General features: G+C 47.7%; 1 protein-coding gene across 2 annotated transcripts in view; it reads right to left on the minus strand.

Annotated features, from left to right (window-relative positions):
• PTPRJ (protein tyrosine phosphatase receptor type J) overlaps positions 1–15,503 on the minus strand; it is a 191,775-nt gene that overhangs the window by 58,616 nt on the left and 117,656 nt on the right. For both annotated transcript variants that reach the window (XR_013403806.1, XM_028833425.2), the window contains exon 2: positions 1,461–1,479. Coding sequence is in view for 1 of the 2 variants with exons in the window: in XM_028833425.2 (XP_028689258.2) it covers positions 1,461–1,479 (19 nt within the window). In the remaining variant the exon portion in view is untranslated. The remainder of the gene's footprint in view (positions 1–1,460; positions 1,480–15,503) is intronic.

The raw sequence follows: 15,503 nt of genomic DNA on the forward strand, positions 1-15,503 counted from the left end.
GGCTGGAGTGCAATGGCATGATCTCAGCTCACTGCAGCCTCCACCTCCCGGGTTCAAGTGATTCTCCTGCCTCAGCCTCTCAAGTAGCTGGGATTACAGGCGCGTGCCACCACGCCTGGCTAATTTTTTGGTATTTTTAGTAGAGACGGCGTTTCACCATGTTGACCAGGCTGATCTAGAACTCCTGAATTTAGGTGATTTGCCTGCCTCGGCCTCCCAAATTGCTGGGATTACAGGCGTGAGCCACTGCAACCAGGCTTCAATTCTTATAGAAACGTTTTATGGCCAAAAAATTAGTAAGACCAGATTGTCGGGGCCAAAAAATAAATAAATAAATAAATAATCCCGGGGTGGATGGTGCCTTCAACTGAATATATTTAAGCTTCTGTAAAAAACTTGTAGTCATATCCTTATTTTTCTCATTTTATTACAGACCAGGGAATGAACCAGCACTGTCAGCAGTTGGGACTCAGCCTCGTACATGAAAGCAAAACATGCAGGAGTCCAGGTCTCGTTTTCCAGAGGTTATGCCAACCTTGCACACCATTCTTTAAATGTAGCAATGTAGCAACACAAGAAAATACTTAAAGGATAACAGTATATAAACAATATACAAATGCTGTATTACAATTTCAACTAAGTTAAATCGCCCACAAATGGGGCTTGAAAAAAATTACAGAAAATATAAATTTTCATCATGATTGCACAATTAATTAAAACGGTGAAACCCCGTCTCTACTAAAAATACCAAAAATTAGCCGGGTGTGCTGGCGGGCGCCAGTAGTCCCAGCTATTCGGGAGGCTGTGGCAGGAGAATGGCGTGAACCCAGGAGGCAGAGCTTGCAGTGAGCCGAGATTGCGCCTCTGCACCAGTCTGGGTGACAGAGCGAGACTCCGTCCCCCCCCCCAAAAAAAAAAAAAAGAAAAGAAAAAAATTCTTTCATTTTTGTTTCCACCCTTACTCCTAAAGAAAAACTGGGGCCGGGCGTGGTGGCTCGCGCCTGTAATCCCAGCACTTTGGGAGGCCGAGGCGGGCAGATCACCTGAGGTCAGGAGTTCAAGACCAACATGGGGAAGCCCCGTCTCCACTAAAAATATAAAAAATTAGCCGGACATGGTGGCACGTGCCTGTAACCCCAGCTACTTGAGAGGCTGAGGCAGGAGAATCGCTTGAACCCGGGAGGCGGAGGTTGCAGTGAGCCGAGATAGCACCACTGCACTCCAGCCTGGGCAACAGAGCAAGACTCTGACTTAAAAAAAAAAAAAAAAAAAAAAAAAAAAAAAAAAAAAAAAAAAAGGAAGAAAAGAAAAGAAAAAAGAAAAGAAAGAAAAATTGGAAACCGAGCAGGTTTTATTTAATAAATTAGCATTAGCATCTTCACATTGCTGTTAATGTTGCTATGTGTCCATCAGGGGGCAGTAGCGAACAACACAAGAATGGAAAGGAAAACGGTACTCACGGTCACCTGCGCACAGGATCTGAAACAGAAAAAGAAAACGGAAGTCAGCAGATTCATTCAGCCATGGAAAATGCAAATCAGAAATAAAGCAGTTGAGGATTTCATAATGGGGGTGGGGTGGTAAGAAGCACATTAAGCAAAGGTCGGCTGGTCAGGGTTGGGGCGTCCTGGGACATTAAACACAAGGAATCATTGCAACCTCGGGTCAATTACAAAGGATTAACTGGGTTATGTGGGGGCTGGCGGCTGCTGACTCCCAGTGCCCAGTGTTTCTCCCCAGACACATACCCCCACCTCCAGCCCTCTCCCCAGAGCAACTCCCCAGGTCAGCACCTCCCTCCACCCACTGTGTGATGAGTTGAAGCAGAAGGACACAGAAGCAGACACCAGATTGTTGGGGCCAGAAAAGGGCAGTTGGGTGGGTGGGAGGGGGGTAACAAGACCAGCACACCCCTTCCCCAGTCCTGACAGCACGGTGGAAACCAGATGTGCAGCAGAAGAAATCCACTGGGTTTGGGATTTTCACGGTACAAAAATTCATCTTTTTCTATCAGTAGGTGGCAGTAAAATTTTTTAATCACATGTCAAGCAGCTTTGGGAAGAATTAGTGTTTGACACACAAGGGGCCTTAAAGGTTTAGCTGACAGTGTCAGCTGGGGAAGGCAGCAGCCCTCAAGGATATTCATTGTGATCCATAATTATTTCCCTCTACTTTAAAAACCTAAAGTGATTCAAGGTTGTATACTCTACTGTTTCATAAACACATCTTTTTGGTGAATAGAATTTTTTTTTTTAAGTAGGATTGTCACAAAGAATCAAATAATCAAAAAGGACCCCGGTGGAAAAAACCATCCTCCTACTTTCCATGACACTTAGAATAAAATTCAAACCCAACCACAACCCACCAGCCCCTCTGGTCTCACTGCCCACTCACATTCTCGAAACTGATTCTCCCCTAGAGCCTTTACATATTTACTCCCTCCCACAAACACACTCTGCCCAGACCTTTTCATGGCCTGCCCAAAACGCCACCTCCTTGGCAAGTCCTTCTCCAAGCAGCCATGGAAACCAACAGCCCTCACTCTCCATCCATCACTGACTGCTCCAACCACACTGTGCGCTTCATGAGAATAGAGACCTTGTCTGTGCCCCGTGGCTAGAATGGTGGACACAGTAGGCGCTCCATAAACGGCACTGGAAGGAAAGAACGAACCCAGAGGGAAAAGTCTTGCCGCAAGGTCCTCCAACTCTAACTTCCCATTCCCATCTTTCACCCTACCGTCAAGTCCTTCACATCTCGGGCCTACCATTTTTCAGCTCATCCTTCTCCTCCAGCCCCTGCCCTTCAATCTATGCTGAGCCTCAATCCACAGTCTATGATGAATCATAGGAGAGAGGGAGAAAAAAGAGAAGTCGATAGCTAGGCAAGTCGCACAGGGCAGCAAACATTTTTTTTGCCCAGTTAGGGGAAAGATTAAAGTAAAAGCACTGTGGGAGGCTATACTTGGAAACGCATTCTGCAGATAAAAAGGAACTCTAACTTACTAAGTACCTACTATGTAACAGGCACTGTGCTAGGCTTTCTACATCCCTTGTCTCAGCACAGAACCATGGAGTGATGGCTAAGAGCTGGGACCTGGACTTAGACCACCTGAAGGAAGTCGTTCACTGCTTCTGGCCATGTGACTGTGGGCAGGCAGCTTGCTTAATTAACCTCTCTGTCCCTCCCTGTCTGTATCTGCCAACAGGATAATCCCTGCTTTAACGAGAGTTAAGTTAAATGATCTATTTGCGCTGCTGTTGTCACCATCATCATCCTTACCTCTTCACAGCAACCCTGTGAGGCACTTTTATACCCATTTTACAGATAACACCACTGAGGCTCAGATCCTCCTGATTGAAACCAATGTGTAATCTGAAGCTCATACTCTCTCCAGCATTGTTTTCCAAAGTATTTTTTGAATAATTTATTTTTATAATTTATTTATTTTTTTTTTAAGAGACAAGGTCTCACTCTGTCACGGGCTGGAGTGCAGTGGTACAACCACAGCTCACTGCATCCTTGATCTCACATGCTCAAGCGATCCTCCCACCTAAGCCTCCCAAGTAGCTGGGACTACAGGCATGCACCACCACACCCAGCTAATTTTTTTATTTTTGTATGGGGACAGGATCTCACTTTGTTGCCCAGATTGGTCACAAGCTCCTGGGCTCAAGCAAGCCTCTCACCTTGGCTTCCCAAAGTGCTGAGATTACAGGCAGGAGCCACCATGCCCAGCTTTTTTCTCCAAGTATTTAAATAGACCAACAACCCAGTTGCAGAGGGCACGGAGGCCCAGAGACAATAAGTGGCTTGTTCACGGACACACAGCCAGAGAGGACGCACAAGAACCAGAACCCAGATCTTGACCTCCACCACTCTCCCTTACATCTTCACAGCAAAGTCATTAGTACAGATGACCCAAAGCTTCTGCTGGTCCCCGTAGCTGGACAAAAGGAGCAAATACTAAGAAAAGAGATCAAGCTCACAACTCAGCAGTGACAGACACAGGAAGAATGCAGTACGGCCCACAGTTCTGGCCAAAGACTTCCCCATACACCCCAGGTGTGGCAGAGAACCCGTTAGTCACCCAGATGAGCCCAGGAACACGCAATGCTACCCAGAAGGTAGAAGCTTCTCTGTCCCCTTTCCTGAGGGGAAACCCCTTGCCGGTGAGCCTTCCAGCCTTGTACACTGCCCTAGAGATGGTTCTAGTTTCACATCCTCCTTTGTTTGTGCTGATAAGTCGAACCCTTTCTTTTTTCTTTTTACTTTTTTTTTTTCCTTGCCAGCAGGAAAAAGCACTACCAGTCCCACCTATGGTTCCAGTCACAAGGATCCTCATCCAGGCCTCAGAGAAAAATAAACTGTTAACGCGGCTTTCTACAGCATCCCAATTCAGCCAAACCTGCAGCCATGACATCAGTGGTCCACTCTGAACATTGGATTCTTCCCACTCAAAAACTAAGGCCGGGCACGGTGGCTCACGCTTGTAATCTCAGCACTTTGGGAGGCAGAAGCAGGGGGATCACCAGAGGTCAGGAGTTCCAGACCAGTCTAGCCAACATGGTGAAACTCCGTCTCTACTAAAAATACAAAAATTAGCCAGGTGTGGTTGCATACACCTGTAATCCCAGCACTCTGGGAGGCTAAGGCAGGAGAATCGCTTGAACTGGGGAGACGGAGGTTGCAGTAAGCTGAGCTTGCGCCACTGCACTCCAGCCTGGGTGACAGAGTGAGACTCCATCTCAAAAAGAAAAGAAAAAAAAAAAAGAAACTAAGTCACAGGGATCTTACCAGCTGCATTTATACCTAAAACTTCTAAAATTTTCCCCAACTCCTCTTCATGAAAATCCTACACGTACATACACATCAAAACAGACCCCCTACGTATTCTCCTCTTCCCCTCTGACATGACTGTGTCATTAAACCTGTCTCCCAGTCTGCAAACCTGAATAACCTGTGGTTCTTCCCTCCTCTTCATTCTCTGTGGGTCACACAAAGATGTTTCCTTGCCCAGCGCACCCAACGCTTCTGTACTGTGCATATTGTAAACCAAGTCCTCATAACCTCCAGCCCTAAATCACAGAAGCAGCCTCATCCTAGGGCTGAGAAACACTCAGGGCATTTCCATTTTCATTTCTTGAAGCTCCCGGGGCACACACAGACACACAAAATTAGGAAGTACCAGAACAGGGTTGTACCTACTGCCGTATATTTTTGGTTCTACTTCTGTTAGAGCATCACCCTGACTCGACCTATAACCCCTCATTTGGAATTTAAGGGACTTAAACGGGGGCCTTTTGTGAACACCAGTGGTGACAGCCAGGCCCTACTCCCTCATCCATATACCTGGTTGCCTCTCCCTTCAATCCACAGTAAAAAAAAATAAACAGAACTGCGAATTCCTCTTTCCAAAACATGCAGTATTAGCCAGGATCCTAGCTGGAGCAGATGACACACTCAACCAGGGTGAGCGAGGGAGAGTTTTAAAGGGTCTGTTTTCAAGGGTGAGGGTGGGGTTAAGGAAAACCAGTAAGGGATGGGCAAGAATCCTGGGGTAGCAGCAGCAAGAAAGGGCAAGGAGAAGGCCAAGGCTGCTTCCCCTCATCTCCAGCTGGGGCCTCTCGCCGGGCTGGCCCACCGGAAGCTGGAGGCCAAGGGCACCCGCTGGTGTAGAACATAAAGGTCAGTCTCCTCCTGCTGGGAAGAGGAGGGTAGAGACGGGTGGGCAGGGTCTCAGGAGCCCACAAGAGATCCGGGGCACAGAGCTCCCATCACATCACCACTGACAGCCCGTCAGCCTGGCAGGTGTGGACTAGGGTGGTTAAGAGGTTAGTTCAACTTCCACTGTCACTCATGAGCTCTGGCACGTGAGGGTCTCGTGGAGCCATTGGTTTCATCTACTGTAAAATGATGCAGGGGCATCTGCAATACAGACCCCACATCTGAGTTGTCCTGAGACTCGAACAACAGAAGGTTCCTTAATTCCCAGCCTAACAGCCACCTTCTTGCCTCACTGAACCTCCGCAGCTACCGCCCTTCAATTCACTTGGTGACTTCCTGTGACTGCTGTAGCCCCTAGGAGCTCTCCAGGCTCTCAGCCCCTCTCCGTCCATCCCGCTGTCCATACTGCTAACTGTGGCCCTGCAGGGCCCCAGGCCCCAGATTAGGTGCCAAAGATGCAGAGGGTACTTAAGGTGGTCCTGACTCCCCAAGAGCTCACAGGCAAGAAAAGCAGTGAAAGAGCCGGGTGCGCCAAGACCTGGTGAGCTTGCGGGATGGAGAGGGAGGGACTTGAGGGATGGGGAGGGAGAGGCTTGGGGATACTCCAGGGTAATATGCAGGGGTAGAGTGGCAGAAAACATGACATAAAGAGTGACCCTGTGTGAGAATCTAATGCTGTTCCATTCTACTTATTATAATATTGACTAAACCCTTAGCTACTGGCCAATCACATGTCAGATGTTGTATTTATCATCTCAGTCAAGCCTTACAATAATCCTAGCAGGGAAGAACTGTTTATCCCCATTTTACAGATGTAGACACCGAGCCCTGGAAAAGTTAAGGTCCTGACTGAGCATCTTACAGCCAGTAAGTCTAAGATTCAGTCCCAGGTCAGTCTGACCCTGAAGTCCTTGACCTTATCCACCCCCAGGGAGCACTAAGCTGGTTCAGCCCTGGGCAGGTCTCAACTGAGACCATGAAACCCAAAGGCAATTCCAGGGCTGCAGGTCACAAACCCCTGCCTGTCCTGGGCCTTGGGAACAGCCCCCATCAACCCATTTGAATGGACTGAATTAAAGCAGTTTGCACAAGTTTCTCAAAAGGAGCAGTGTTTGGGGGTAAATTCACGGAGCAGCCTGGATTTCAGCAAGTGACAAAGCTCTCCAGGTTTTCTGTTATCCACGTTGGGCTTTTAAGGATGGGTAATAAGTGACTGAATAGCACAATGGGTAACAATAGACTCTTTATCCTTCTAAAACCAAACCCACACACCATATGACAATAGTTATTTTTACCCACTGACGTAATTAACCAAAATGTGAACCGCTTCAAGCAATGTTTAAAATCAAATAGCAGTTTATGGGATTTGGAGCAGCACAGATTTCAACTCTGAAAGGCCATCATTCTTCCTGCTCTCCCATTTATCTGCCATGTGAGCATTATCCAACAACTCCCTATAAAACTGGTTCCTTAAAGGTAAATCATTAAAATGGCAGGCTGGGTGGGCCCTCCCACTCGACCCAGAAGCCAGACAACGAACACCCATCGTACAAAGCTCCCCAGAAGCCAGGTGTGGCATTGTGGGGTGGCCTGAGTATCTCCCGTCCAAAAGGCAGGGACAGGCAGGCCAGCAGGCAGCCCGGCGAACAGTGCCTCAAGCACAAGGCATCAGGCACAGCAAGATGAGAACAGGCCGGCTTCCCTGCCTCATCTGCAAATAAACTCTGAACTTCATGCTGTCATCAGGGACTGCGGGGAAGGGTCAGAATAATTTACAATTCCAGGTCCCAAAAATGCCATGGAAGGCTTCAGTGGAAGGAACGAGAACCAACCACCGTGCAAAGATCCCCCTGGCTCATCTTTCCCCTTGGGGAGCTGGAGGCACGATGGCCTCTTCCAAGAGCACACAGAAAAAAGTAGCCAGAAGGGCTATTTTGGTGAGGCTGTATGGACTTTGAGACGCACAGCTGAGGGTGAACTTAGAACTCCCAGGCCAGAAGTTTCCATTGGGTATTTTTAGCAATAGAACTATTTTCTCAAAAAGACTCTTAGGAGGAACTCCATACATACGGGTATAGAGTTCCACATTTCATACGTATCTGTGTATGTATATACCGGGTATACACCTGGATAAAAGCAGCTTTTTCAAAGTTCAAATCACCTTGCTTTTTACTTTGAACATAACTGATGTATAATCAAATGAAGAAGCAGATGGTTTCCAGTGAATTCTAAAATTTGATGTGATTCGCTATTTGGGCAAATGTGTTGGTTTTTTTGGTTTGTTTTGTTTTTTAAATTGTTTTTGTTGCTGTTGTTGTTGTTTGTTTGCTTTTTTGAGACATGGTCTCACCCTGTGGCCCAGGCCAGAGTACAATGGCACAATCACAGCTCACCACAGCCTTAAACTCCTGGGCTCAAGCAATCCCCCAGCCTTGGCCTTCCGAGTAGCTCAAACTACACATGTGTCCCACTATACCCAGCTAATTTTTTTTGTTTTTTGTAGAAATGGGGTCTCCCTATACTTCCCAGGCTGGTCTCAAACTCCTGGCCTCAACTGATCCTCCCACCTTAGGCTTCCAAAGTGCTGGGCAGGCATGAGCCACCACACTCCACTCCATCCTCAGCAATTGCTCTCATTACGATTTCAAATATACTCAAATACGAGAGTGCAGGTTGCTTTTAATTAAACTGAAAGCAAATGCTTTTGGAACCCCTGACACACCTCAAGGAGCACACTTTAAAAATGTGTGATCTACCTATCCTTTGACTTTATGGAGGAAGAAAGGAAGTCCCAGAATGGTCTAACAACTCAACCCAGAGCACCCAGTATCGAGACTAAAATCCTGCACTCCTCCACAGGGCTAATCTCTTCATCTGAAGAGAGGGTCAGAGCTGGCAATCCCCAAGTCCCTATCTGAACCCTTCCTCCACCATGTATGATAAATCTGGGGGTCCTAAATTAAGACTCCCCTGTCTGAATCTAGCCCACTGCCATGCATTGCTTGACCTGTGATGTTATTAAAATCTTAAGTATTTAAAAATTAGGGAGATAGAAGTCAGGTGCAGTGGCTCACACTTGTAATCCCAGCACTTTTGAGGCTGAGGCAGGTGGATCATCTGAGTTCAAGGGAGTTCAAGACCAGCCTGGTCTGTAACATGGTGAAACCCCATCTCTACTGGAAAAAATATATATATATACAAAAATTAGCTGTGCATGGTGGTGCACACCTATAATCCCAGCTACGCGGAAGGCTGAGGCAGAAGAATTGCTTGAACCTGGGAGGCAGAGGTTACAGTGAGCCAAGATTGTGCCATTGCACTCCAGCCTGGGCAACAAGAGCAAAACTCCATCTCAAAAAAAAAAGGAAAATTAGGGAGATAGCATTTTTTAAATCTTGTTTTTTGGCTTCTCAGAAACAGATCTGGCTTTCTCCTCTGGCCACATTAAAGACATGAATTGGATCTGAGTGTCAGCCTCGCTTCCCATGGGGGAAGTGCTTGGAGTTCACAGCCATTCCCTAGTAATGTCACCCCAACGCTGAGGACAAATGGCAGTTGCCAAGCAACATGGCCCCCACGCTGTTGGTTTTCTGTATCAAACATGAGCATGCAAAAGACTGAGAGGCAGTATGCTTTTCCACCTTTTCCTCCATTCCACTTATTTATGTCCCCAAATGTCCCTGAAGACGGTGGTGTTTGTAACCCTTGATCAAAGTGCACCTTGCAACCAAAGTCCACGGGTTGAAATGATTAACAAACTGTTTACTTTCTAAGTGTCTCTCCTAGGAGAGGATTTCTGGCCCATGTGAGGTGTGAATAATGTGCACAGTGTGAATATAAAACGTACCATTCTGCTTGCCACTACCTTTCCTCCTCGCCCCTGAGCCGGCCCCTCACACTGCCACCACCACGATCCCCAAAAAAGAGCAAAAACCAGGGCAGAGAGTTTCAGTTCTTCAGTTGAAGACTTCTGGTTGCATGCACTTAAATCTGAATAACGAAACCACTCCACTAATCCTACCAGTTCTCTCCTGCACTGCTCGTCCACCTTAGAACATGGGTAAAAACAGCTAACAGGCACCATTTACCAAATGCTTGCTGTGTTCAGGGCTAGCTCCCCACGGAATCCTCCCTTCCCCACTGCCCAGCTGACTGTATATACAACATATGCCTTCCTGACTCCCCAGGTTCCACATCCCTCCCAGAGGAGGACACCGGCTTCCAAGTTCCAGATTCACAAACTGCCTCTGACTGACCACAAAATGCTAAGCGGGTCTCTGTCTACACTCTGGCCAGAAAAGCCAAGGGTGAGTCCTATCACAGGCCCATGAGGAACATCAGCAGTGAGGTCAACAGACCCAGATGCTTCTCACGGAACTATCTGCAGTCACCTGGGTCCTTCCAAGGCTTTGCAAACAGAAGTTCCCACAGTCAAACGACCGCCCCACTGACTCCCACCACACTACAGACATGAGGAAGACAGAGACAGGGTGGGGCAGAGGAGCCACAGGACTTAAGAGTCAGGCCTGGGTTTGAAGCCTGGCACCACCACCTATCAGCAGGATGTCCCCGGGCCAGTGACCTAACTTCTTGCATCTTTTCACCTGTCAGTTACTATCCACTCTGCAAGCTTGGTGAGGAGATTAGCAGCACACAGTAGGGGCTTTAGAAACAGTAGCAAATGTCATGGACCCCAAAAGGGGAGTCACCTGGCACTGTCAGCCACTGAGTGCAAGAACTTTGAGGACAGCGGGATCCTACCAGCTACAGGAACCTGAGAAAGGCACTCACCCACTCCCAGCAACGAGCAATGCCAGGAGGGAGCTGAAGCAAAGGTGGGTAAAACGCTGATCAGTACTCAACCTGAGACATGGGCACTTGGAAGTCGATTTGATCTTTTCTTTGTTTTTTCTTTTTGAGAACAGAGTTTCGCTCTTGCTGCCTAGGCTGTAGTGCAATGGTGCAATCTCGGCTCACTGCAATCTCCACCTCCCGGGTTCAAACAATTCTCCTGCCTCAGCCTCCCAAATAGCTGGGATTATAGGCATGCGCCACCCCACCCAGTTAATTTTTTGTATTTAGTAGAGACAGGGTTTCACCATGTTGGCTAGGCTGGTCTCAAACTCCTGACCTCAGGTGATCCACCTGCCTCGGCCTCCCAAAGTGCTGGGACTGCACCCAGCCCATTTGATCATTTTCATAACTAAGAGAAAATGGCAGGGGGTGCTTGGGATAGCTCTGTGAAACTTGCTCTGCATTTTGCTGTGAACCTAAAAGTGCTCTAAAAATAGTCTTTAAAAAAAATTATATATATATATATATACACACACACACAGTATTTACCTCATAAGACTGTTGTGGCAAGTATTAAATTATATAATCTACATGAGGCATTTAGCATACCAGGGGCACACAATAAATAGTAACTATTATTATAATCACTCCCACTAGCACGGCCTCGGGAAGGAGGGTTCAAGTGCTGAAACACGGGAGAGGTGAACCACCTCACTAGGACAAAGCAGGGCCAGAAGGTATCTGTGTGAACACAGAAGCCCGAATGGCAGAGAGGGGCAAGTCAGTGTCTTGGATTCTGCTGCATGAAAGCAGGGACTTGGGCTGAAGTTCTCTGACTAGCTACATTCTTGTCTCCTGCTGCCCATCACGGCCAGAGCTGCACTGAACCCCCAAGGCAGCCACCGCACCTCCACCCAAGGAGCTCAATGCCCTCTGCAAAGCATCTGTTACCCCCACAACACACACCTGTCAGTGGGGTCTGCCTAGTTTAGCTGGGAGCCCAGGACCCAGGTCCCCTCTTCCCCATGTGCCAGGAAAGTCCAAGGCTGGGCTCAGACATCTCAGGTGGTGGTGACAGGTCAGCTCTTAGACAGTCTCCTGCCTATAACAGTCCCTTTCAATTAGAAGTTAGGGCATCATTTGACTTCAATCCAGACAGCACAGGAAACTGCCGCTGTTCTGCAATCCCCTTTCAACGATAACCTAAATACAACCATCAGCAAAGGCAAAACAAATTCAAGGCAAACCCATCTAGTCATCCTAAGACTTTTGATAAAATGGCACCTTAGCAAATCACATTGGGCAGGTACTCTCAAGCCAGAAATGCCACAAAGCAGACACTTTTATTTGACATCCATGCAATGGAAAAAGAACTCTGAGCATCAGATAGATCACTGGAGAGCTGGTGTACCAGAGCCTAACCACAATCAGAAGAGAGTGACAGGAGGAGACAGGTGATTTTCAGCATCTCATCAAGTCTCGTGAATGCCCTAAATCAGGGGTCGGCAAACGTCTTCTGTAAGAGGTCAGATAGTAAACATTTTAGGCCTGGCAGGCTTTACACTGTGCCCTTGTACTGTGAAACCAGCCATCGATGATACGTAAACTAACGACCTTCGCTGAGTTGCAACAGAACTTTACTTACAAGCATTAAATGTGTATTTCATGTAATTTTCATGTGTCATGAAACATTATTCTTTGTTGATTTTTTTTCCGCACCCATTTAAAAATGCAGAAACTATTCTTGGCTCTTGGGCACCCAAAAACAAGCAGTGGCTGCCTTTGGCTCATGGGCTGTAGTTTGCTGACCCTTCCCCTAAATCATCCATTTACCCTGGACAGAGCCACAGGGATGGACCCGCAGCAGCTCAGAGCACGGACCGTGTGGTCTGGTCCTGATTCTATATCCTGGTTCTGACGATTGCTAGCTTAAGATCTGAGTTAAATTTCAATCTTCCCCTCTGAAAGGAAGGATTATGGCAGGACTCTCCTCAAGCCCTTAAGAGAATTAAGTGAAATAATATCAGGCATGAGGCAGATGTTCAAGAGAAGATAACTCTATTATTACTATCATTGTTTCTAGATTTCAATCAACCCAATTTAAGAACACAGGATCTCAATGCTTGTCTGAATTTCCCATTGGAGATTTTTGGTGGATAAGACACGGGAAGGAACAAATGAATACAGGTTATTTAGGAGATAAAATGATTTGAAACGCGGGTCCACTGGCAACAGATGATGGTGCCTGGTGGTCAAGGCGGTGGGACCACAGTTGCCTTCCGAAAGCAGGCCCTTGGTGTCCAGGACACGTGCAGCCTGGCCCACTCTGTGAGGCCCACGGCATAAGCCTCACATTTCCATGGATTTACCTTATCCCGCTAGTTACAGCAGAAACTGTTGAGGTAAGAGGAGTCACACACTTCCTACCCACTGGAGCCTAGCTCGTGGCCTTCCCCATTACATGCTCATTCAGCACCCGCTGGGAACTGGCTGGTGAGGGGAGTTTTAATGGGAGTTTCAGGGCCTGGAACAGAGCTGGCCTGGCCTCTCACAGGTCAGGCTGAATAGGCTTGCGTGGACACCGGGGCCTCCAGGGCAAGCAGTGAAACTGTGTGATCAGTCATAAAGGGGACGAGATCCTAGGGATTACCTATATCGACATCCTCTGTTTAGAGTTGAGGAAAGAGGCCCAGAAAGGTAAAGTGACTTATCCAGAACACCTGGGTCTGAAACTCATTCGTTCATCCCGGTTCACTGACTGTGTCCCCTAAGCCAGGCCCTTTGAACTCTCTAGGGATGGAGCGAAAAAGCCCCCTAGTCTTGGGTTGCTTAAAGGCCGGCAAAAGCAACAAAGAAATAAACGAACAAAAAAACATTTCAGGCTGGGTGCAGGGGCTCACGCCTGTAATCCTAGCACTCTGCGGGGCCAAGGCAGGGGATTGCCTGAGCTTAGGAGTTTGAGAGTAGCCTGGGGCAACATGGTGAAACCCCGTCTCTACTAAAATCCAAAAACTTAGCCGGGCATGGTAGTGTACGCCTATAGTCCCAGCTACTCCAGAGGCTGAGGCAGGAGAATTGTTTGAACCTGGGAGGCGGAGGTTGCAGTGAGCTGAGATCACGCCACTGCACTCCAGCCCAGGCAACAGAGACTCCATCTCAAAAAAAAAAAAAAAAAAAAAAAAAAAAAAAAAAAATTCTTTGGGTGGAACCATTTAATTTGGCAAGAACAACTGTTCACATCTTACCATTTTATGTCTCCACTTGATCTCGTTCTGAACTCTTCAACATACACACTTTTTAAAAAAAACAACAGATGTAAATCAATGCTTCTGTAAAGGAAAGGGTGAGTCACAAAAGCAGGACTCACATTTCAGGTACATTTTTCCATGTATCAACATACCTCAAATTCCCTGAATAAGCCATGCTGTCGTCCGCTACCTTGGCTCATGCTGGTCACTAGAAAGTGAGAGCTTCCTCACTCCCTCCTTTGCCCACTTAATTTCTGCTCATCCTTCTGTGAAGATGACCTCCCTAAACTCCCCTCCCCACCACAGCCAGAGCCTTCCTCGGTGAGTCCGCTCAGCACTCATCTCTTACCACCAGGTGCTGGAACGTCTATGGACTGGCCTGAGACTCGATATCCATGCCTAGCACTTGAACTGACTGGCAGTGGGGCTGGATGGGGAGCAGGAGGGTGGGCTGAAGGATGAGAGCAGGGACAGGGTCTGGGCGTGAAAACTAAATTTGATTTGGACAGCAGGAAGGAACACAGAAGAGCAATCAAGCCAAGAACAAGGTGAGAAAAAATTTCAATGGCAAGAAATCACAAAGGCATAGTTCTCACAGGCTAGGAGGTAGCAGAACCATCCAGGGGAACTTGGTAAAAACACAAAGGCCCAGCACTATTCAACTTCAATCAGCCTGGCCTCAAACCAGCCTGGGCCTCTGTTCTTTATCACAATCACTGTCGAGGTGACTCAAACACTCTCCCAAGTTTGAGAACAACTGGCTTCAGGTACTTTAGAGAGACAATGTGGAAGGATGATACAGCCCAGGGTCTGCTCTGATCTGAGGCAGCCACAACCACAAGCCCCCAGGAAGGGCCTGAACAGCCCTAGGGGGTGAACTCAGGGGTGGTTTGGTTTGAGGAAAGCTCAATCCAGAATAAATTGAAGACATTCTTTAATGGTCTTTAAACAAACAAGGTTGGGGGGGGAGGTGCGGGGACCGGCACAGGAAACTGTTGGGCTAAAACCAGGATAGTTTTGGTGGAGAAAGTGACCAAAGGGAGTGTCTCCCTCTGATGCCCTGTAAACTTCTGATAGCTTCTTCCAGTTCTCCCTTCCACAAATCCAGCAATCCAACAAATCTTAAAAACAATCCCATCGGCCTTCGCAGGAATTTGGGCTAAGAGTGATTTTCCTCACTAAGAACTCGACACGGTTTTCATACCAAGGTCAGGAAGACCAATCCTCTGCCCCTCAGTGCCTAGCAGATCATTTTCCCGCCTGCTGACCGGCATCATCTGTCCACACAGCACACGGCCGGTCACACTGCGGAGCCCGTGCTTTGCTTTGTGCGCTTTCAGGAAAGAAAATCGACACATAAAAGGCACAATGGGTGCAGACACATCCTGTAAACTGCAATGAACTGTGATCAACTGAGTAAGTCAGCAATTTACAGAAAAAGAATAATGCCGTGGGAGTCAGGGTTGGGTTTGAGTCTCTGCCCCGTAACCCACTATCTGAATGCCACAGGTGAGCCACCAATTCTCCCAAAGCGTCAGTTTCCACATATTCATGGGGGAGCAATGTGGCCAACCACAGCTGTGGCAGGAAAGAACTTCCACAAGCTCTTGTACAAAGTAGATGCTTGAGGCTGGGCTCGGTGGCTCATGCCTGTAATCCCAGCACTTTCAGAGGCCGATGTGGGTGGATCACCTGAGGTCAGGAGTTCAAGACCAGCCTGGCCAACATGGCAAA

This window comes from Macaca mulatta, chromosome 14, assembly GCF_049350105.2.
Source record: "Macaca mulatta isolate MMU2019108-1 chromosome 14, T2T-MMU8v2.0, whole genome shotgun sequence".
NCBI classification, from domain to species: domain Eukaryota; kingdom Metazoa; phylum Chordata; class Mammalia; order Primates; family Cercopithecidae; genus Macaca; species Macaca mulatta.